Source organism: Leptinotarsa decemlineata, unplaced genomic scaffold (genome assembly GCF_025532065.1).
Source record: "Leptinotarsa decemlineata unplaced genomic scaffold, Ldec_3_MD MMD2_tig00000505_RagTag_RagTag, whole genome shotgun sequence".
In the NCBI taxonomy this organism is placed as follows: domain Eukaryota; kingdom Metazoa; phylum Arthropoda; class Insecta; order Coleoptera; family Chrysomelidae; genus Leptinotarsa; species Leptinotarsa decemlineata.
Window position 1 is genome coordinate 12,715,181 of NW_027412549.1, and position 25,501 is coordinate 12,740,681.

General features: G+C 32.0%; 1 protein-coding gene across 1 annotated transcript; it reads right to left on the reverse strand.

Annotated features, from left to right (window-relative positions):
• Positions 1 to 100: 100 nt before the first annotated feature.
• On the reverse strand, positions 101 to 25,501 carry LOC111504877 (uncharacterized). Its single transcript, XM_023159589.2, has 6 exons — positions 25,226 to 25,501; positions 14,355 to 14,425; positions 12,180 to 14,060; positions 7,601 to 8,070; positions 3,079 to 3,768; positions 101 to 483 (listed from the first exon to the last, which is right to left on the reverse strand). The coding sequence occupies exons 1-6, from the start codon at positions 25,244 to 25,246 to the stop codon at positions 239 to 241; spliced, it is 3,378 nt and encodes a 1,125-aa protein (XP_023015357.2). The 5' UTR covers positions 25,247 to 25,501; the 3' UTR covers positions 101 to 238.

Here is a 25,501-nt window from a genome sequence, read left to right on the forward strand (position 1 = left end):
CATAGTGATATCTCGTTTTTTTTTTCTAAAACTCGCTCGGTATATGTAATATACAAAATGGGAAATGAATAATTACCCTGTCAATAATAAGACTTGAAAATAATTTGTATTCATTCAAGCTCGTAATATTTTATTCAATCACAGGTCTATGAAGAATATAAATAAATAAAATTCTAAAATGAATAAATCAAAAGATATGGCAAAATACAATTCGTCCAATTTAGAGTGCTCCCACCCTCTAGATCTGGTGATATTTGCTGATCAGCCTATTTAAATATTCGTTGGCGGAGTCCTGTTTGTTGCTATTTGTACTGCTGATCTTGGTTTTGCCCCCATGAACGTAATTTTGGATATAGGTCGGATACAGAGGATCTTTGGGATCTATTCCGGCTATGGCAGTCCCAACAGGGCGAGCTATCGCTAGACCTCCTCGACCTACGACTGCGGTAGCTATGGGTTTACTTGCTGCCACTCCTCCTTCACCTGAAAGAAAAAAAAATGTTCTTCTATTTCTGATAATCGTCAAACGAGAGAAAGTGGCGAGTTGTAAAGAAAATGCATTTTTTGTGAGAAATATAGAAATTATAATGGAGAACTTTATACAGGTATAGATAGGGCAAACTTTTCAGTTCATCCCGATACGTTACTGCTTGAATTTAATCTATTTTTCACGAAAAAAAATTTCTATTCATTAGTACCATGTCGTATTCATTAATGTTGCCTATGAAAAAAGAACTTAGAAATTATGCAAATAAATTAATTGATAGGTACTACGTGGTAGGAGATCACGTTCTCGACATAATTATGTCAAAGCTCCTTTTTTCAGATTGTTGTAGGTGAAAATATCCAAATAAAGGTCGATGAAAACTATGTTATTTTCAAATTAATAACCTGAAAAAAGTTGTTGCTTGGAAAATTTAACATTCTTGAGAATAGGATCAGACTATTCTTTGAGAGATTTTTCCAAATCTATATTTCTATATAACAATTCATTAGAAGACATCAAATCACAAAATTATCAGAAAAAGCATAAACTGTAAATGGCATGTACAACCTATATTACCTTTTCCAATTATTTCGATTCTTCTTCAAGATATAATGTAAAAAGTAAGTCAATGCAAAGTATTTCTCAACTCAACCTAAAATTACTTAGTCAGTTATTGAATTATCTAGGCAATGATAAATCATAAAAAAAGATAATTAATCTTCTACATAAATAATAGAATCATGAACAATGCAAAATGCCAGATCATCAAAACATGTTCTTAAGTGTGTTTGAGAGGAAGAAATTTAGCCGTTATTTATTCATTTCACCACTGGTAATATTGTGAAAAAATAGGGTTACTGGCGAACAACCCACCGAAATAAATAGTAATGCCACAATCAAGTATCCTCATGAGTATTGTGGAAACTATCAACCTACATCATAAAAATACATGAATTAATTCACTTGTACGTCTCAGTAATTGAACCAATTGAAAATATATTAACAGAAATTAGTTTGGTATAATTCACTATGCACCTGATTTATGATTGAATTTATTCCATCACTGAAACTAGTAAATAATACTCTCAAAAAGATTCAGGGACTTACACTTTTCATTCCATCACTGGAATTTCATATCAAAGAAATCATAATTTTTTCATCCAGTTCATTAACATGATAATATGAACGTTCAGTGTAACACACATTTTATCTCTTGTTCATAGTGTCCGACAGAAACTGGTTTTTATGACCGAAACCGAATTTCGGCAATAGATTGCTATTCCACCGTTTCCATTTAGTAGTTGGAATAGTTATTATTCGTGACAATAAAAACGTATATTACTATTATTATTATTTAAAATAGTACACGATGATCGATATGCTTAATTTGACATTCTAGATGACAGTTGTCTCACCTGCAGAGGTATCTGATGAGCTTAGAACCATAAGATATTGCATGATTGCAGTAGTGGAGGGAACCAAAAATTATAGAAAAATCGAAAACATGATATATTTGAGGTACTAGTGCAACTTGAATAAATATTAACATTATTCTGAAATTACTTTTTATTGCAATTCCCAGACAGAAAGGTATTTTGGTATTTTTATCAACGATAACATTATTGGAAAAGAAAAATTTTGGCTTTCTACTTCTCCATCTTGACACAAACATTTTTTTTGAAACTTCTAAAGGAAGGAAGGAAGCAATTAATATGCAGAAGCAGAAACCCCAAAACCTTTCTTTCACAAAAATTATTCTGTCCTAAAATTATACCCCTTTCAATTCAAATTAACATTACGTTATCATCATTACACAAGTAACAATTTTTCGAAAAAATAAGAAATGCTCTGGAACATTCCTAAACAGCTTGGAAATAATTCTTGTTTTTTTTATTTGCTGGCATATATTCATATGGAAATTTTTTAAACTTACGTTATATTGCCAATTTTTGAAAATATTGAATATTACTTCTTTGAAATTTTGTCATTAATTCGTATATATTATACTATTTAGAGCAATATTTTCTGTAACTACAGTCTTCGGAATACCTTCATTACTTTGTATTACATTTTTTATTCAATTCCATGAGGACATATATTCTGAAATAATAGAAATGAATTTATATATTATCATGCAAGCAATATATTCTTTTGATCATTCCTAAAAATGAAAATATTTATTTATTTTTAATTTCATAGAAATTATTTTCAGAACTGATGTAAGTTACTGTATATTACTGAGAAACCAGTTTTTTTTAGCCATAACTCTATTTGAACATCTTTTTATTTTTGAATAAAATAATATCACACCTTGTATTATTAAGATTTGTTATAGAACATATTAGTACAATATTATCGGAAAAAAAGAAATGTTTACCAATAAATTTGTCAATAATTATGCTGATAATGGCAAAATGACAAAAATTGAATGATTAAGAGCCTTGGGGAACCCAATTCTTTTTTGATCTCGGTGTTGACTGCAGTCCTTTCCTCGGTACTCCTACTTTATATATTAATAACACCTAAATTGGTCAATAAGCTAATAATATCCTGATTTATAAAGAGCTTAATATGTCTTTGTCTGTACATACCTGCAATAGCCAATCCAACCGGTTTGGCCTCTGCAACAGAAGCATCTTTATCAGGAAGGTCAATTCCAATAGTATCATCCTCATCTGTTTCTTGAGCGACTTCCTCTTCTTCTTCCTGCTTTTTCTTATTTTCCTCCTCTTTTCTTCTTTTTTCTTCTTCTTGTTTCTTTTTCTGTTCAGTCTCTTTACGTTTTGCCTCTTCCTCCTTTTTATTTTTCTCGGAATCTTTCTTCTTTTTATCTTCTCCTTCTTTGTTCTTATCTTTATTTTTATTTGGCGTTTTTCTTTCGAACCACGCACTTAGCCCCTCTCTGTTTTCTATTATCGATGGATTTGATTCATCTTGCATATTTGCCAGTTTCAAAGCTGTCTGGCTTAGATTTTCCATGCCTTCTTGATATTGTGTTTCCTGAGACTCACTGAGTGACCCGGTCCTTTTGGCGATCTCTTGCAGTTTGATTATTTCCGCTGCGGTCTTCTGAATATTTCTTATGTTGTTTCCGAAATCATCGGTATCGAATTTTGAAGGCAGAGGGGGATTTTCTAGTTCTGCTGTATCGATGGAGTTTTCTTGATGACCTTCGGTTTCTTCAGGTGATTTGATGATAGCTGTTGTTACCTTACCGTCTGAAGTTTCAGTTATTTGTAGAGACTGACCTTTGGCACCTCCGTAAAAAGGAAGAATAGTGACTTTACTTGAATTTCTGTGAAAATTGAATATTTTTCATCAATACATTTTGTAGATAAAACATTCAGACTTTAATTAACATTAATCATAAATACATTTTTCATACTTTACTGCACTGAAACCATGTAGAAACCATGGAAATGGAAATGAATACCCAAATTTACGAAATATGTAATCAGTGTCTAAAGAATATTGATTTGTAGAGGTTTTCCCTCAGAGAGCCACTAATGATTAATGACCATTGGGTGAGAGAATTGTGTACATCCTGGTTAGATCGAGTGGATTTTAGAGAGTGAATCTCGATAATGAATTGAATGAAAACACTTTTGCCTAATTTCCACTAGTTATTTTATTTTTACCACCGGTTTCGGGTTTTATTCCATTATCATGTATAAAAATTAACTAAAACACCTGAAATCTAAAAACGTGGTTATATAGGGAGTTTGTAGGTGAGCTGGACAGGGAGGTGATTGAGAGGTTATTGAAGAAGTTATTATTTCAATGGCACGTTAGCGGCGTCCTCAAGGGGCGGGTATAAATATCTCAGTAACTTTGTAGATGAATAGCAGTGCCACTTGCTTGAGACGACTATGTTGATGTACCTGCATGTTTGCATCCTTGAAAATTCTATAAAAATTCAACACTGGAGATCATAGAAATTATCGGGGTTGCCAAACTTGTAAATTCAAGAGTGTCTATGAAGAAGATATTTTTGCACAATTCCCTTTGATTATTTCAGTCCAAACTCACATAAATTATCCACCGTTAGGTCAGTGATACATACCTGAAAAGAACTTCCAGGATGAACAAATTGCGGTAAACAATCAGGTATCAGTTTCTTTAATAGAAAACATAATATCAGATACAACTCATGTAAAGCTTATATGAATTATATCAAAACACCAGAGAACAGAATACATTTAAACATAGTAGCATCAATTACTCAGGTAAACTTTTAGAAAATATTCAAAATAACTTTTTTAAATACAAATGCAAAACCCAAACAAGATAGAATGAAAAAATCAGGTATATATAGAATAGAGTGTAGGAAATGCTTTGCAGTATAAAGGCCAAACCGGTAGAAATTTTGACGTAAAGCTCCTTGAACACGTCTGTTTGAACAAAAAATCTACAATGTATGAACATCTGCAAGAATCAAAACACAAGATAAATAAAGATAATCTTAAAATCCTACACATATGTAATAGAGGGATGAATTGAATTTGTTGGAAGCCATGGAAATTAATAAATCAATTAAAAATCCGAAATATATAATTCTAAACTCCAGATTTTTATAGTTGGCACCCTTGTTCATTTAATTACTTCTCCATCCAGCTAACCTACAATCTCCCTTTATAACCACGTTTTTAGATTTCAAAGGTATTAGTTTTTGTACTTGATGATGAGATAAAACTCAATACCGGTGGTAAAAATAAAATAACTTGTGGAAATTAGACAAAAGTGTTTTCATTAATTTCATTACAGTGATCATGAATTTCCACAAAATAAACAATCATCGATTACACAAAAAAGTGATTCTCGAGATTTTGTCCGTTTCATCTACTCCATTTAAACAATATTCGTCTTCTCAAGAGAGGAGAGTTTCATGACAAATATCATATTTATCTGATGGTCAAATACCAACTTACAGTTGGCTTTATTTGAAAATTCTAAAATCTACTACGACCAGCGTGAACCAAATAAATAATTATGAATCAACTCCGCGACAGATAGATGAAGCAATGTATTTAGTTTTGTTCTACCAATTTGAACATTTCTTTTTGAATTTCCATTCCAGTTTCAGATTTTGTATACATATTTATATTATTCGATAATTTTTTTTTGTACCATTCGATTTTCAATGTTCATTCGCGTATTTGTTGATGTGTTGATCTCAATATACGTTCTTATTTTACTGGAACTGTTATTAACACGATTAAGGGCTGGATTCTTAAACCTGTCTTGATATTTCGTTAATTATCTGGTGGAAAAATAGAGCAAAGAAAATGTTAAAATGTTCGTGAACCTAAATACTAAGTATTTCAAAATTCTTGACACCAACTAGCTTACCTTTTCCGACTCTGTATTCCTCTTTGGCCCTCTCGGTGAATCCATGTAGGTAATGCATGAACTGACCTTTTGATTGTTTAAGTCTGATTATAATACTTATGTTGTGTTCATTTCGGTGATTTTCCATAAGAATTATGAAAATGTTCGAAACAGTTTGTTCAAATGAGCTCAGAATTCTGTAGATTCTCTCACTCACTCTGACTTTAAAATATAAAGGATGATATTTTTGAATTTCGAAGTATAAATGAATGGTGGCGTTATATTACGAGTAGATGTTATCTTTCTTGGAAAACTAACATTAGATGCAGTTTTTCAATAAAGTGTCGTATTAACTCTATTTGATGCATAAACAGTATTTTTTATAAAAATATGTTTTATTTACATTACGTTTTTGTAAGAAATATATACATTCTCAGTAATAAAGAAATGATAAACATGATATGTACAAATTGAAAGGGTATATTTTTAGGTCAGATGAATTATTATTTACGATTTGTAATATCACTTGACTTGCAAGCTAATTAAAATAATCGAATAATTCGTGAATAATTTGAAAATTATTACTAGATAAAAAGCTTTAAAAAGTTTTATTCAGTCCTCATCTTGGCAGCAGAAATATTTTCTTCAATCGAGTAGTGCAAAACAGAATTGGAAGTTGTCTGTTTCATGTCATTTCTGAAATAACTCCTGAAAAATGTTCAATTGTGAAATTGAACTTTTGATTGTGAAATCCAGTAGATGAAATTTTGGATCTATTTATTAATATTTTTAGGAATTATGAATTCATATCATAATTCTTTGTTCACTAGGATAGAAATAAGGCATAAACATCATCGAAAAAACTTTTCCTTGATAGAGAAGTACTCTCTCGTATATGCCAACTCATTTGGTCAACCAAGTTTGCATCATCAATGTATGACTAGAGAAGCAAAATGTGCGTTTAGACGTATTTTGGTGTAAAATAAGTATTTACTGATTTTATTTTTATAGCCATAAGTTCATTATTATATTATTCTGAATATATCATATAATTATTCTGTGTTGAATTGAAGGAGTTATATTTTTAAGAGTGATTAATTTTTGGGAAAGAACATTTTTGGCTTTTTACTACTCCATCTGATACAAAAAAAAAGGGATGAGAGAATCTTCCAAAGAAAGGAAGGAAGTAATCAATTTGAAAATAAGTAACTCTATACATGGATGTATAGATCATGCAAAGAAGTAACTTTCAGACACAAACTGAAAGAAAGTCCTCTTGTGTTATTTTTCAAAAAAGTGATTGATCTCAGTTTGAACATCAAGAGGTTTCAAATAATTTATGAAATTACTTTTTATTGTAAGTTTAATTATTTCACTAGACTAGTTGGTGAACTGAAATTATATTCAAGTAAGTATTTCATCTCAATATTGTAAATTGAACTGAAGTGAAATATTTTCTTTGATGTATTTTCAGAAACTTTAAAATAAAGGAACTCTTTGAGTTCCTTTATCTACCATCAACCTACCAACTATATGAGACAATATCTGTCCATTTTTAACTAAAACACTTCAGGATCTAAGATATATATGGTTACTAAGCTTTTGAATTATCAACATTTTTGACGTATACATTATATAATGTAAACGTGCGCAGAAATCCTTATCTCAACTCACTCCAATTTTTCAATTGGTCACTATCTGGAGACATATTGTTCATAAATTTACATTCAATGTACAACTTATTCAATAGTATTCACACATCCTCATAAGTTATTTCTAAATCACTCTCCGCGTGAGCTACTCCTCCGGGTCCTGCAATAGCCACCGCTTCCGGTTCAAAGAGTATATCAACGTTAGTCCCTTGCCTCAAAACAGCCTTTGATAGTGGTGTAGATATGGCCTTTCCATCTACCCCTGCTACAGATTTCGCTACAGGTTTCAGTATGAGAGTTGTAATGTCCTTGTCGATTTTTTCTTTATTGTTTCGGAAACGTATTACCCTGTTTTTTTGAATGGTGTTCTTGTTTTTTAAGTAATGAAATAGTGGGTGAAGTCTATAAGGTGCTAAAGAGGACGGTTTCTTCAGTGGCACTTTTTCACTTTGGTCGATCTGAGTGAGTAGTGGTTTCTTCTGGCTGCTTAAATTACTTACTTTCACAATTTGTCCAACTGACGTTATTTTTGGCTTGTTCTTCATACCTCCTTCTGAAGCCAAGATGAAATCAGCAATTTCTTCATCATCATTTTCCTTCCGCCTGAATCCAGAAGTGAGAGAGTTTCTATTAAAATTTGAATTTGCTGAAGTTTCTGTTTCATCAGTATTTTTATTGTTGTTTGCAGTGTGACGTTGTTGTCTGACTTCTGTGAACGGTTGAAGGAAGTTGTGGAGAAAAAAGTTGTTTTTGGGAGTAAAGATTAGAGGTATGTTCTGGTGTCCAAAATATTGAATTTGGTCGGTGGGATGAGATAGCCATATAGGAAAGCGAAGTCCATTAGGAAATGAAATAAATCTGGGAAAATAAAAATAGGGAATAAGTAATAACGGTTTGTTACAATGTTGAGTATTAGTAGAGATTAGATACAGACAAGCTAGCCGCTTTGTAATGAAGATGACTGTAAAAATGTAAAAGGACAAGTAAAATGAAAAAAAATACTTTCGAATTTTAGAAAAATTGTGAAATGAAACAAATTCAACATATTTCAAGCAATTACTTCTTTTCTTAGATTTTTTCCAGATTTGACACTACCACTCTTCCACGAATATTGTTTTTTTTCGACAAAATTTTGAATGTAATACAGTGCGTTCATAAGGTAGCTCATAAATTCATTGTGAGCTGAGCAAATAATACTCTTGAAAATTTCCCAAAGAGGTCAATTTTTCATTTTGTTTCATTGCTTCTGAAAACAATAATAGAATATACTTATAAAATGCTTCGTATGAATTAAATACCCGAGTAGGTCATTGCCTAGTAGTCAAGAGACAATATTTTGATTATTTAGTGTTTTTTTTTGTTTTTCGTATACTCATTCTCCATGTATTCTCATCATAAAAATCATAACATGTAACGTTTTAATTCGATTCTTAACACACTTTTGTACTGTTGCAAACTCTGTATATATTTGAGGCAACTATGATATATTTTTGGAATTAGCCCGGCAAGGTTACTTCGGAATTAAAAAAAAATAGAGATACACCAGATGAAATCTGTATGTTAAATTGTTTTTTTTAAAAACACTTAATCAAAATTATAGATCGATCTGTTCCTGGAATATTTATTAGAATCTTGAAATCGGTATTCAACAGTAAACTAAGGGACAACGAAGAGATAAATAAAGTAATATCAGTTTTGAAGTGTTCACCACTAAAAACGCGAATACGAAACCGACTGGTTTAAGTTTGACGATAGTCGTGTCACTAAGTGTTCTGGCAATGTATTGAATTTATTGGAGCCTCTGGAGACAGCTTACATTTTGTTTGATGAGAGAGAGAGGCAGATTAAGATCTTCAGATGATGTGGTGCTGCAGGTTTTTTCGGGTTTTCCTGCAGCTGAAAAAGCAAATGCGCCACTGGAAGCGCCAATTAATTTTTGTTGTTTTATAATTTCAAGATTAGTATTTTGGAAGTGTTATAAATTTTGAAATATATCACAAAAAAAATCTGCTAATTCGACACCTTCTGGGAATCTTTGCAATGTTTGAGATATATTTATCACACAGATTCGCTGAAAGATATTTTTCAAAGGTACTAGTCATTATAGCATCGTCCATAGATATTCTAATTAGAGTATCTATGGACGATGATTATAGAGAGCTGACTTCAACATTATTTTGAACGAATATTGCAATGAATTCGTTAAACAACTAATATTTGAATGTTATCAATAATCAATGTTTTACCTGTCTTTGATATTTGAAATTTAAATCATGATGATGCGCAACCAAGGTACTCCTGAATACTCATATAGTCTAGGAATATACTTTTCTAGCATGTCTATCATAAGATAGACGGTGTCACTTTCGCATCATTATTCTGTTCACAGTGATTCCTTATGAATATAGTAAAATGCCTGAACTCACCGATCCTTCCGATTGTTCAGATGAGAAATGATGATTGGGGTTTTCCAGTAAAGTACCTGAAGCCTGTTCCCAATTCTTGTTACGAATTTTGTCAGGCAATACTCTCTTGATCTTGTCAAATCGAAGGATCACAAAAATACAAATACAAGTTTTCAGGTGAAACAAACCACCTTGAAGTAAATTTCAAAAGTTATATGACCTTTTATTGTGATTGTGGATCGTTTCAACAAGCATGCACTGTATGTGTTTTTTACTACAGATTTCTTTCTATGATAAATCACTAGTCCTTCGATTTTCTGAAAAATTTAATAAACATCTTTTGAAGACTGTTGAAAGTTGCAATCGAGTTAAAAATGTATAAAAATTTTTGAAATATGTTTTTTCAATAAAGAATAGAATTTTTTTCAGAATTTTGTTTTCCTACAGTTTAAAGCCAAAAAGAACTGTTCAATTTGAAACTTTTGTGAGTAGTTAGCATGGATAACGATAAAATGAATATCTAATGATTTCTCAGATATAATATATCTAAGTATTACCCAAATTTTCATCACAGTCCTTCATATACTTCACACTATACTTTGCGAAAAATTTGAATTTCAATACACAGAAAAATTATTTTTATAAAATGAAAGGGGTTTATTTTAAGGAGAGGTTCATTTTTTGGAAAGAAAGGTTTTGACTTTTTACTTTTCCATCTTTATACAAAAAATGTGAAAATCTTCCAAAGAAAAGAAGAAAGCAATTAATTTCAAAATAAAATCTTCACGAAGATGTGTAGATCATGCAAAGAAGTAACTTTCAGACACAAACTGGAAGAAAAAACTCTCTCGAAACAACTACCACTATATAAACATTAAATTACTACTTTTATATGAACATTAAATTATACAAAAACACTTTTTCCTATTCAGTTCGTATTCAAAACATAAGTTAAAATTATTTGGAGTACAACTGAATAGGAAAAAGTGTTTTGTGTATAAATCGATGTTCATATGAAAGTAGTTGTTTCGAAAGTATTATTTCTTTTGTGTAATTCAACGTTTATATGGTGTTAGTTGTTTCGAGAGACCTTTTTCTTCCAGTTTGTGTCTGAAAGTTACCTCTTTGCATGATCTACACATCTTTGTGAAGAGTTTATTTTGAAATTCATTGCTTCCTTTTCTCTGGAATATTCCCACATTTTTTGTATAAAGATGGAGAAGCAGGAAGCCAAAACCTTCCTTTCACATAAATTATTTTTTTATTATTTCCCATTTTTATATTTTTCATAGAACCTTTTTGGAAAACACTTGAACTACGAGTAGCTTTATTAGACGAACTCACATTGTTATACCATTGTGAATCTGTTCAATCTCAGGTTTTCAATTTCAACATAGTACTCCTTTCTAATCTTTCAAATAATTTGTAACGGATTGAATATCTATCATATTTTAATAATTTGAATTGAGTAGCAATCCAGCTATTCTTTTGGTACTGGTACTGCATTATTAAAGATAATTCATTTATATAGGCATTATTAAATTTAAGGTTTCTTTTTTCACTAACAAGTACTTCTACAGTGATAGTAACATAGTTAATTTTTATGAAAACGCAAATGAAATTGACACATGAAAAATAAAATTTTTAATCCAACCATTAAAATATATAGACAAATGACACCTCAAGATGACTCGAAAAGAAGACTTCCACATTTGATCATAAGCTCTGACGACGTTCCAAACGCATTACTTGGAGAAAATATGAAATAGTTTGGAAAGTTATCTATATTTTGAAAAATTGCAGTACAACGATTTTTGTTTTAGTACATAATCCCAATTCAATTTTTTTTCATTATTCCATATTTTTGCTTGGATATAACCGAGTTAACATTTTATATGTATTAAAATTGAAAATGAAAATGTAAAACTTTGAATTTCCACTGCAGGTTGAGCTAACAGTTTTAAAAATATATTCTCGAACTCTTTGAGACCATACCTATATACTTTCCACATTGAAAAAAAATGGATAAATATTCCAAATTTCTGAACGTATTCTTGATTTTTAATTATTGCATGTTTTCATTTTGGCTTTGGAGTCATTAAATGGTGACAATTCACCCAAAATCATTCGGAAATCATAGGTATCGATATCAGCATTCAAATTACTCATCATAATTTTTTAACAAAAAAAATTATTAACTCTTACGTTAACAGAACGTCATTCGGAGCAAATGACCAAAACTTTTGATTGAATCCTCATAAAGTCACTTTTCAACCTATGTACAAAAAATTGCTCACATTCCCCTACCCCCTATTATAATAAACTACCGGTCCCACTGCTACAACCTTTCCCACCCTAGAAGGGGGAAATAATGCATCAAGTCTACTACTGTTACCACCAGCGGTGTTATTAACTAAATCCCCCAGATTTATTGTTGGATCTACAGCAACAACCTTGGTTCCGGAACCAGCTATGGCAAGACTATCTGGTTGGGTATAAGCAATGCCATTTGGCCCGACAATTGCAGTACCACCGCTTCCTGCCGTCGCTATTCCACCTGGACCCGCTATAGCAACACCACCTTTCCTAACTTTTAATTTATGAATGAAAACACCACTTCCAGTATTATCTCTGCTGAACAGCTTCTTATTGTGATCATTGGAGATGAGTTCCTCGCTCTTGTCTTCTTCGGTCTCGTCTCCAAACTCGTTAGTTTGCCTGGTAGGATCTCGAAGTGGTGGCGAAATGATGGTGGGTTTAGGTGTTGATTTCGGCAGTATTTGATTTTTCAATATCGAAATCGGTCTAAGATCTTTGGAATTTTCGGAAAATTTGCTGCTCATTCGTGATGCGTTCAACAGTAAACCACCGGATTTTCCGGTAACTTTGATTCTATCCCAGGTTGACCTTGCTTCTTCTGTATCTTTAGCTTCTCGCTCTTCTTTTTTTAGGTTCATACTGAACTTCAAACTATTGTCCCCTTTTGATCCAATATCTATGTTTTCTATGTCCAGATATGTATTAGTATTATTTTCTGAATCTATTCCGGTTATAGTAATTTGAGGAGCTGGACTGTTACCGTCAACTTCGACGCTGATCTTCGTTCCTTCTTCTGAAGCTACCTTACCTTCTCTCAACAAGGATTCCGATTTTGGTTTCGTTTTTCCACATGGACTCAGTTGTCCAGCATTTGGTCCATATTCTATCATGCTCGTTATGGCGTTATACATTTGTACAAAAGGATCTCTAATGTAGATCGGAAAATAGTTGGAACCTGGCCAGTTCCAATTTTGACGACCTTTCTCGAAATTCTGCCCACCGAACGGCCCGTATACCTGATAGTTATATCCGTTACTGGAAATTTGCCCAACAGGACCATTCGAAAGTTGCCCTAAAGGATTTCCGCCTGTAGGATATTGACCTAAAACATCCCTGTTTGTTAAACCATACTGTATTTGGTTCGGAGCATTGGCCGGAAAATGTTGTAAGAAGGGATTTTCATAAGGCTGGTAGGCTGAGCTTTGTTTGAATTGAGAATTTGATACAATGTTTCTTACATTATCTACAGTCTGTTTTTCCAGATTATCAACGGAATTTTTGGAGTCAGTACTATTTTCTTTGATTTTTTCGAAGTTTCCATATTGCATAACGACTGGTATTAAATTTGTTTGAGGATAGGAGGGAATCAGGTTGTTAGAAGCGGGCAACATACTTGGATTGGGGACTATGAATGTTTGCTGGTGGACAATTTTCCTTTTAACGTACTGTCCTGGTATCTCGTCTTCTTCTGAAACGTCTGCGTTGTTAAAAGAAGACATCTCATACCCCAGTGGATGTGAACGAAAATCTAGAGGTTGTCTGTTGTTTTCTGTAACCACTCTTTTTTGGTATTCATTTGGATTGGAATTTTCTTGTTTTTCTCTTTCCAGGTACTCAAAAATCGGATTGCTGAAAGGGTTTGTTGCAAATCTAAAATCTGTACGTGGTGTTTCCTTCGATTTTGTTCCGTCTTGTGACCTGGAAAAACTTGTAGGGAAATGGAAATAGTTTGGAGTATGCTTTCGTGTTGATAATCCTTGCTTTTTGTTTACCTCTGCTATTTTTTCCAAAATTTCATTTGTATTTTTTGCTATCTTTTGTTGGTCAACTTTTTCGGGTTTTATTTCGATGATATTTTGTTTCTCAATTCTAAAACAGAAAAAACAAAAAATAAAAAACTAATTTTGAGAATTGTCAAGTATGTTAATCGGTAAGTATAAATTTACATTAGTAAGACCGGAACTTACCACGGAAAAAATCTTCTAATTCTTCTCTAACTACACCAGAACACAAAGAGAAACGTTACAACTATATTCACTACTTCGGTAATAACTATCAGAAACCAAGAGTCAACCATTTCCAAAACTAATCTAAGTACATGGAAGTTACAATATTAGTAAATATTATCACCAATGCAAGCGGTTTATTCGAAAAAATACTTACTCAACTGTTGATCCTGAACTCTGTGGGTTTTCTGTTTGAGGCCTACATTGAACTGCAACGATTGCCGACATCTAGATAAATCAAAATTGGAATTAATCATTTTTTCATTGAAAATGAAAGAATTCGTTTTTCAGTGAAGCTATTGAACATTTTCCACTGATAAAATTCAAAATGTTTTAACATTATATATATATATATATATATATATATATATATATATATATATATATATATATATATATATATATATATATATATATATATATATATATATATATATATATATATATATATATATATATATATATAGTGGAAGTCCAGGGTGTCCCTGGACTTCCTCTTTTCCTCTCGGGAATGTATAGATGGGGTCAAAATATCACCAGTACTTCATATAACTTTTTTCCTAAAATCCTTCGTTACCAAGTAACGGGCCCTCGAAGTTACAAAATGAAAAATGTTTTTCTTTGATAACTTTTCAAGTGAATATTCAAAATCATCTAAATTTTGGTAATTGACTGAACAAATGAATTCCTTCGATGAGCTTTCATGCAGGAGTCAGTTGTTTTGCTACAAAGTCAGGAACGGACTACCCCCGATGGTCCACACCCCAAAACTTTGAAATGACAGATATTTTTCAATATTTTTCAACAAATTAAGGTTACTTGGACAATTTTATGAATAAAAGTACTTGTGTGGAAAGTCGATCGGAGCAACGAGTCTTGATAAAAATGTAGTTTCACTCGACGACATCAAACCCGCTCGTCCACCATTATTTGAAATGAATAATTATCAAAGCTGGCTGTGCTATCGATGATGAACGGATTAATTTTCATCAGAATTTCTTGTATAAAATTTTTTTTCGGATGAATGTACGTTTAGTTTGAATAGAGATATGAATCGGCAAAATTGTCGATATTAGAGTGACACGAATCCTCATTTTTACCGTCAAGTTCATACCCAACGACCTCAAAAACTGAATATTTGGGCAGGAATTTTAGGTGACCACATCATAGGACCTTTTTTAATGGATAACAATTTGACTAGAGATGAATATTTGGATGTGTTGGAGAATCGAATAATACCGTGCATCAATAGATCAATTGAGGAGGATAAAAATTTATTCGAAAACGAAATAGTTTTTCAGCATGATGGTGCACCTCCTCATTATGCAGCTACAGTGCGACATTTTTTGGATGATCATTTTCCTACTCGCTGGATTAGCAGAAGAGGTCTTACAGAATGGCCACCAAGGTCTCCGGATCTCATTCCTGTACATTTTTTTGATGGGGTAATTTGAAGTCCAAAGTGTATGAGATAGAATCAACAATATTAGAAGATTTGAGAGAGAATATCATGAGGCATGGCAGAGAAATAACTCCCGAGATTCTCAACCATGTGAGGGCGGCAATGGAAGCTCGTTTGTACCATTGTATGGAAGTTGGTGGAAACGTTTTTCAACATTCATTATAGAACATATTTTCTTCTCATTGCCCAGTCATCAGTTTTTGATTCAAGGAGTAATATAACTCTCTTTTTTTGATTTATTGTGTCTATATTTGTCTCTAGAACGGATATTTCAAGATGTGGCCTCCTGTATAATTGTTGACCTGCTTTTTTATTTTTCCTGCAGATCATTGTTTCAAAATTTATTCAGGGTGGCCCGTTTTCAACTCAAATAATTTGTAGCTACCGAACCATAAGATTCAGACCATATATTTTATACTTTGTTAAAATCTGCTCATCATGGAGCATCTGATAATGCGAAACAATATGGGATGATTCATTTAAAAAAAGTTGGTGACATGCTCAATCCTGATAATCGTCTTTCATATTGAACTATTTAATCTTGAAACATTGGACTTAAGGGCTACCTATTGAAAACGGTACCATGACATGGTAACCTGGAATACCCCCAACATTTCTATTACAAAATGTACGCATAGAGTCTCTGCGAAAACTTGTCATTGCTTGTATTCAATTAGCGTTATTCAATAGTGAGAAAACGGTCAAAATGTCTTCGTTATCGACATCTATGTTCCAAGGCAGTATATCATGGCTGTCTCATCAATCATTAAACGTAACAGCATCAATTCATTTTCACCTGAATGAATCCTCGCTCCAGAATAGTTTATAATATATATATATATATATATATATATATATATATATATATATATATATATATATATATATATATATATATATATATACATAGATATAGATTATTATCGAGTGTGTATGATATACATATATGTATGATATATATATATATATATATATATATATATATATATATATATATAAAGTCGATCTTTCTACATGTATTCTATATAACAGTAGGTAATTACAAAACCTAATTAGATAAATGGATAAATCTGGTGAAAAAATAGATTTTGAAAAAACGATTACAATAAAATATTACTTCTAGGAAAACAGGCAGAATATTTGCATTTTATGTTATTATGAAGCGACAGCTAACGGTATCAATAAATTAACATATAACACTGAAGTGTGTGTGGGTCGCAGGTCTCATATAGGTTCATATGTTGTTAGGCATCAGATTAGATTTTTCAAGGTATTTAAGGTCGCATTTTGCATAAAATTGATCTTTCATCTGCAAATTTGCCGATTTAGTTTTACAGTTTTCTCTAGGTCGTGAAGTCACGGACATTAGGAAGATGTTAAAATGTAAATTCCAATGAGAGAATATCTATCAAAAGATGACTGAAACAGATTTCAAGAGTAATTAGAATGAATTTAATAAATTAATATATGTAGTTCTATACAGTTGGGGCAACGAAAAATTACACATGCTTCATCAATTTGTGCATTCGATATGAGTCGACAAACTATAGATACTACTAAACCAAAAGAACCTGACCTTTCGATGAAAAATTGCCACTAATTTTGAAATATACTAAAAATTAACCCATTGCTATCATTGTGGGTCAATTTCAGAGAATTCATCAGCACTTCAATAATTATTCTGTGAATGAATTGTCATCTGTCATTTGAATATACTATCCATGATAATATAATAATTAAAGAATTTTTACAAAGATTTCATTTAAACCCGTTTTGGTACACGGTATAGCTTCATCAGTTGTACTGGTACATCAAACTATTCTACAATGTATTTTATATAACAGTAGGTAATTACAAAACCTAATTAGATAAAAGAATAATTCTGGTAAAAAAGGAAGATTTTGAAAAAACAATTACAATAAAATATTACTTCTAGGAAAACATGTAGAACATTTGCATTGTATTTCAAAACTCAGTCAGATAAGTGATACATTCTGAAAAAGTAGGTAGATTTAAAAAAAATAATTACAGTACAATATTACTAACAGAAAGACGGGTAATTTATAAATTTATTTATCATTGACATTTTATGGAAGCAATTGAATAACTTCTTGTTGGTCGTTCAAAAGGAAATTTGAATGTTTGCATTTCATTTTTGTCCTTTATTTTCTGTATTTAATATGTCGTTCATTGTAAAAATTCTATTTATTATCATGGATGGTATTATCATTGTACATTAAGTAACGGATCAGTGTTTTTATAATTTAAATATACTACTAGTGTGCGAAACATTAGCCAAAGCTATTCCTAGTTTTGAGGTCAAAATTAATAAATAAAAATTACTTACAGTTAAAAATGAATTGTTCACAGTTTATAAGTTATGTAAACAAATATTTGTCTTTTTTAGCAAGAAATACCAATAATTAACGTATTTGAACCTGTTTTTCTAAAATTCATATTGTATTGGGATTGTTTTTCAAAATCTATCTGCTTTACCAGAATTTATCTGTTCAAGTTTTGTAATTACTTAATGTTATTTAAAAAACCGTAATGTCATGGACTCTGAAGCTTTTGAGGATGAAATTTTTACTCTTTCGGAATTAGTTGTGTGCTTATAGAAAGTTCAAAAATATTATCAGTTGGCTATTACCGCATGTTCTATATTTGCAACAGCAACTTCTTCATTGCTCATAGGCTTTGAATTTAATTTTATTATATTCAACACTTGTAAAACGTACTTTTATGATACATTTTTCTGGATAAATTCCATTTATCGCCCATTTTCAAAATACATAGGTATAATTACTATTCATTGAGATTAAAGTTAATTGATGCTTCCTCGTTCAATATTCGATGGGACAGCCATGATACTTCCTTAGTGCATATATGTCGATAACGAAGACTTTAAAAAAACATTTTGGACAGTTTTCCCACTATTGATTAACGCGCATTGAATACAAGCAATGACAAGTTTTCGCAGAGACTCTATACGTACATTTTGTAATAGAAATGTTGGGGGTATTCCAGGTTACCATGTCATGGTACCGTTTTCAATAGGTAGCCCTTAAGTCCAATGTTTCAAGATTAAATAGCTCGATATGAAAGACGATTATCAGGATTGAAACGATGTTTTCAACAGAAAGAATGTCATCCATTTCAGTTTCCTGCACTTATTCACCTTTTCACTTGCGCATCTTATTGATGATTTCAATCATTGCGAAGTGCCAAGTAATAATACCAATAAGAATACAATTAATTTATTCATCAACTTTGATGTTCTCAAAATGAGAATCTTACTGTCTGATTTTCCACGTTGAAATATATATTGACATATACAGGCTGATTCACGGTGGATGGCAAATTAGACGTTTCTGGTGAACCAGACAACGGATCACTTTGAAAATTTAATGGAGGGCATATTCGGACATTCTCTAGCCAACTAAAATATTTTCGACAATGCGGTGTTGCCGCTTCTATTAGAAAGCAGTAGCAACTTTGATTTTTCAAATGGAACACTCTGTATATAATATTATTTTCGGAATCTCCAATTGCCCGACAACTTTTCTTGATATTTCCCTATACCTATCTGTTACCGTTTTCGAAATAAAAATTAATTTCAATTTTTTTCTTCGAAAATCATGACTTCTAAAAATGCCGATATCTTTTAGTTAAGAAGTACTATGATATCGAAATTTGGTTTGGAGTTAGGTGATACTCGGACACTTCCCACACGTCAGCCTAATCTCCGTTACTTAAATACAGGGTGGTAAAAAAATAGTTTTTTCGTTTGCTTGAAAAAGTTGCTGAAATTTGATTATTTTAAATGGAACACCCTGTATATTATTGAAAATTCGGAAAGCTGCTGAAATTTGCTTTCTTTCTATGTATATCATACCTATACCTAACTAGTCAAGTTTCGGACTTATGAACATTTATTTGTGAAAATGTCCCTTCAGAATGGTATTTCCATTCGGTATTTGGTAAGCAGGCCATGATTACTATTTGACAGTAGCGTTGTGACATTCTCCTAATAATATCGACATTTTCGTCACTTCAGAAATGCAAATACCTTCAAAACGATGGAACAAAACTATTCAAACGAAGTTCTTATGAATTTGTTTATTATTTTTGGACAGTGTGACAAAATTATCAGCAGAACATGTAGAAAGTTCAATGAAATGTATCCGAATCTACCGCCAATGAACCTCAAGAAATTTATACGACTTCAGAACAATTTCAATGTATTTGGATCAACTTTAAGAGCACCAAGAAACTTGCCTCGACCCGTAACTTTCGAAGACAACCAGATTAATGTCTTAGCATATTTTCACGCATTTCCCGAGTCATCGATAAGAAGTGCTGAAGAAGATTTGGGTATAAAATATTCATCGGTTCAAAGAATCTTGCGAAGACATAAAATGCATGATTATAAATTCACCAAAATTCAAGCAATGAAGCCTCAAGATCCTCAACAGAGAGTAGAATTTTGTGAAATGTTGTTGACACGCATTCAAGAAGATCCACTTTTTTTAAATAAAATTATTTGGACTGATGAATCGAAATTTTCGAGAGAAGGGATTTTCAATAGAAAAGATCGTCATTATTGGTCCAGTGAAAATCCTCACGTCACAAAAGAAGCCGGATTTCAAGAAAAATTTAGTTTTAATGTCTTCTGCATGTTGATGGACAACAAATTGAGGTACGTGATATACGAGGAGTCATTAACATCCAGAAGCTACCTGAATATTTTGGAGAATACTGTAGACAGTTTCGTGGATAATCTGCCACTCGAAGATTATCGAAACTGTTGGTACCAACTAGACGGAGCTCCTGCACATTGCACAAGAGAAGTGAGCGCAGAACTGGATACACTATTTGACGATCGGTGGATGAGGCGCTTGGGACCATGGAATTGGCCAGCGAGATCACCCGATTTTAATCCATTAGATTTTTATTTGTGGGGAATGTTTAAAGAAAAAGTTTACAAAATACCCGTGCGTTCGAGAGATGAATTGTTAGAAAGGATTGCCCAAACATTTGAAGATTTGGATCCCAATGAAATCAGATCTGCCACCACGAAAGCAGTCAACACCCACATTTTAAAGTGCTTGGAAGTGAACGGCCAGCGATTCGAACATATTTTGAAATATTCCACATGATTGTTTTCCTTTTTTATAATTATTCATATCAATATTTCCAATTTCAAGTTTCTTGGTGCTTTTTTAAAGTTTACCCAAACATATTGAAATTGTTCTGAATTCGTATAAATTTCTTGAGGTTCATTGGCGGTAGATTCGCATACATTTCATTGAACTTTCTACATGTTCTGCTGATAATTTTGTCACACTGTCCAAAAATAATAAACAAATTCATAAGAACTTCGTTTGAATAGTTTTGTTCCATCGTTTTGAAGGTATTTGCAACTTCTGAAGTGACGAAAATGTCGCTACTGTCGCTACTGTCAAATAGTAATCATGGCCTGCTTACCAAATACCGAATGGAAATACCATTCTGAAGGGACATTTTCACAAATAAATGTTCATAAGTCCGAAACTTGACTAGTTAGGTATAGGTATGATATACATAGAAAGAAAGCAAATTTCAGCAGCTTTCCGAATTTTCAATAATATACAGGGTGTTCCATTTAAAATAATCAAATTTCAGCAACTTTTTCAAGCAAACGAAAAAACTGTTTTTTACCACCCTGTATTTAAGTAACGGAGATTAGGCTGACGTGTGGGAAGTGTCCAAGTATCACCTAACTCCAAACCAAATTTCGATATCATAGTACTTCTTAACTAAAAGATATCGGCATTTTTAGAAGTCATGATTTTCGAAGAAAAAAATTGAAATTAATTTTTATTTCGAAAACGGTAACAGATAGGTATAGGGAAATATCAAGAAAAGTTGTCGGGCAATTGTTGGAGATTCCAAAAATAATATTATATACAGAGTGTTCCATTTGAAAAATCAAAGTTGCTACTGCTTTCTAATAGAAGCGGCAACACCGCATTGTCGAAAATATTTTAGTTGGCTAGAGAATGTCCGAATATGCCCTCCATTAAATTTTCAAAGTGATCCGTTGTCTGGTTCACCAGAAACGTCTAATGTGCCATCCACCGTGAATCAGCCTGTATTAATATATTAAAATATATATTGTATTACGCACTTTGAACTTGTATCCAATTATCAGATACTGCCGGCCCTGTTTTGGAAGCAATTTGCCTTCTTCGAAAAACAATGAGGACACGGCGAACATAATTATTACACGCGAGTAGACAACGGTAGATATAGTTTCATTTTAATGTTGATGGACTTATTTTGACCAACACTTTGAGAATGATACGATATATACCTGGCGGAGAGAAAGTAAAAATGAAATTGGTAATTTTGAAAAAAACTTGAGAATCGATCATCTCCCACATATCTGACACTGACTGTATGGCCAGTTAAACAATATAGGTATATACTTTCACATAAAAGTGTTTTCATGTTAACCCTGCTGTATTCTGCATATACTACTAATGATATCATGACCATGAAAGTCTATAATATGTTCTTATATTCAATAGAAAAAGTTAATGTAAACCTTTAGAACCTACTTGATATATTTACACACACAATCTTAAACTGAATGCAATCTCAGTTTAAGAAGAAGACTCAAAATCGGAGAGTCTGTAGATATAAAATCAGTCAAAAATAAATTATCCGTATTTTCAGAAAGCAAGAATCTGTGTCTTTGGTTTAACTCTGATGCCCGATTTCATAATACATCGATATTATCTGTAGAAGCTGTAACCTCAATTCTATCAAACTAGAGATGGCATCTAGACTGAAAATGTCACTCACTATTTATCGGAAGAATATCAATTTCATAAACTACGTAGTGACTTCGCTACGGAAAAGCTAGTGTGATAGCGAAACATGTGATATGGCCCTGCATTGATAAAAGCTGACGCATAGATTTCGAATTTTAGTAGAATCATACTAATAGACAATGGAAGACAATGGAACTAATAAAATTAAGCTATTTTTTATTACTAGATCATATAGCATGAATTAAAATGCAGTTGTCAGTTTGAATCTTCACATAATCGTTTCAGCAGAATTATAAAAAGGTGATATCTTTGATGTCTGTCATCTTGTCGTGATTTCAAGTCAGTAACTTTGATGTGTAAACTAGTACTTGATTCTGAATTTGTTTTCTTCTTTTCTTTACCGATTATTACTAAAAGGGTTGGTTCGAAAACTCTAAAAGAATAATCTTCCGTATTGATACAAAAATACATATATATTATAGTAACTATATCGGATGAAACCATTATTAAATGAGTTGGAACGAAATAAACGATATAATTTATGAAGATCAGATTAACATATTTGAAAGAGTTCTAAGTGGCAACTCCAAACATTAATGTATGAGTGTTTTTTAAATATGTCTACTTTTTATTTCGAACGCATAACCACCAAACAGTTCTTTCATAGATTTTCATAGGTATGACGCCATTTGTACACACGAGCTCTGCATACTACTGGATTTTCAGGTGAAACTAATGGTCCTACGGTTCAGTTTTAATAGCCGCAGTAGCAACAGTTCCCACTGTTCATTTGTTTTGCTGTGACTCAGTGAATAATGTGACGGTGTATTGCCAATTGTTTCATTACCAATCCCAGGTTTTGCTTTTCTACCCGTAGAAACTGTTTATTAATCTTTGTCGGTAGCCTTTTCTTACGAGGTAACAGAAAAGATTAGGAATTACGGGCCGGGAATACTGATGATTTTCACCAGCACCAGCATTCTGATTACCTTTATTTCCTTGTGACCATGATCGCACTACCAAAACAACTTATAATTTTATTTTGAAGACATCAATTAATTTATCGTCATAATGAGATGAACTTCTGTGACATAAATAATGCTTGGGAAAGTAAAAGGTTATTTCCTTAGGAAGTGTTAAGTATTCCAACTTAAACAAAAATCAGTTTCAACAAACTCGTTGATGTGAAGATCTCAGATAAATTGAAATATTGGAAAGTTGGCGAACAATCCATTTCAGATACCGTTTATAAAACGTTTGAAAAATGATTTTATTCTTGCTATTTAAAGCTAAACCACTGACATTGTGAGGCAACGTTTTTCCATTGGGTGTTTGAAATGAAGGGTATCAAGTAAAAATTGTTTTCAAGTTTTGATTCACCCAGTATCAGAAAAATAAATATTCTCATAACAAAATAAACTATTCAAGTAAGTTTTCATTGAAATGGAGGGTGGTTAGCTTTTTGGCTTTGTGGACCGGTAGGAAAGGACTTTCCTACCGGAATCCGAATATTGAAGATGCTATCTTATATTTTATGAGAAAGTAACACATCTCTATTCGATACTCTATATATTAGTAAATATTTGGTAACGCTTTAATTTTTTTTAATGTCAATTGCATAATTTTTTTCACCCTCCATGCGTTCTTTTGCTCTTTAAAATTAATTGAAAAATGATACAGTCTAAAAATCTTCAAACCAGATTGATTTGACTGCAGGAGAAAAAGAATACATATTATAATGTGTTTACTAACTGACGTGAAACAGGTGTAACTTCTTAATTCTACCTTTGGTTTTATATTTTTCATATGTGTGTCTGTACCTATAATCTTTCTTCGAATTTTGTTCGAAAGAACATACGTTGCCATTAGGATACACATCTTGTTGAAATGACTACTGTTAAATTAATTTACAATAATCAATTAACGTAAAAATATTTCATAATATAATATGTATTTGTGATTTTCCCAAAATTCATGCTGCAATAAATGTCCGGGTAGTAGGTAGGAAGTTCTTCTTCATAGTTTCTCAATTATTCAACATCGTTACTATACCAAAAACATATTACAACTATAAAAATCTTTGAAAACTATGTCGAGTCCAAGAAAATGAAGATCTCAATTTGTAAGGTGCGAACCTACTTTGTGGACAAAGCACAAAAGTCCGCCGAAACACTGGTCGTTGAACTGAATTCAATGTTTTTTGCATTATAATAATTGTTACCCAAAAATTGTTTGATTTATAAACTTCATGGTTGCTACTGGCGGATAGAACATGTTTTATTTCCTTCAGACTTTGAAACTCGAATTTTCTTTGAAGTATATACGTTGAGTTAAAATGAGTAAATACATAGGATTGAAAATGTTAATAGCAATTGATGAATAAAAGTTGTATTCAATTACGGGATGGAAAAGACTGTGCTGATTTGGTATGTTAATTTTTATTGTATACAAAACAGCTTTCCGTTTATGGTATAATTTTAAAATTATTATATGGGAGTGCCTCAAATATTTCAGTATTTTAACGTATAGAAAATTTTTCAAACTGAATCGTAGCTCTGGTTTCTTTCTCTACTTTCAGGTGATATATTAAGTATAGGTTATATTGTAATGAAGCACTCCATGAAACGGTATAGGCTTGACATATTTCCAAGTTATTTCTTTAAACTATATGGATTGAGTTTAGTGATTTGAAACACCTCAACTTTCAGTCATTACTCTTTTACCTTATTACAGAAGTAAATTTCTTACCATCAAAATAAGCCACCTCATTTTTCACAAAAAATATAAAAACACTGTTCATTCAACGAACACTTCAACTTGAAGACCGCAACGTTCTTTTGCTTTTGGGCATGTGGTGGAGTGTCCAAGTGTCCAACGGGTGTATTCTAGCCCATCCTTTTTAAAAGTAACACCGGAAGACAATTTTGGGTGTTGTGCTATGGACAACGTCCCCGCAGAAGAAGACCTCGACTCGAAAGTTCTTTCTTCGGTATGCAAGAAGGGGCAAGTAACGTTAGAATCATC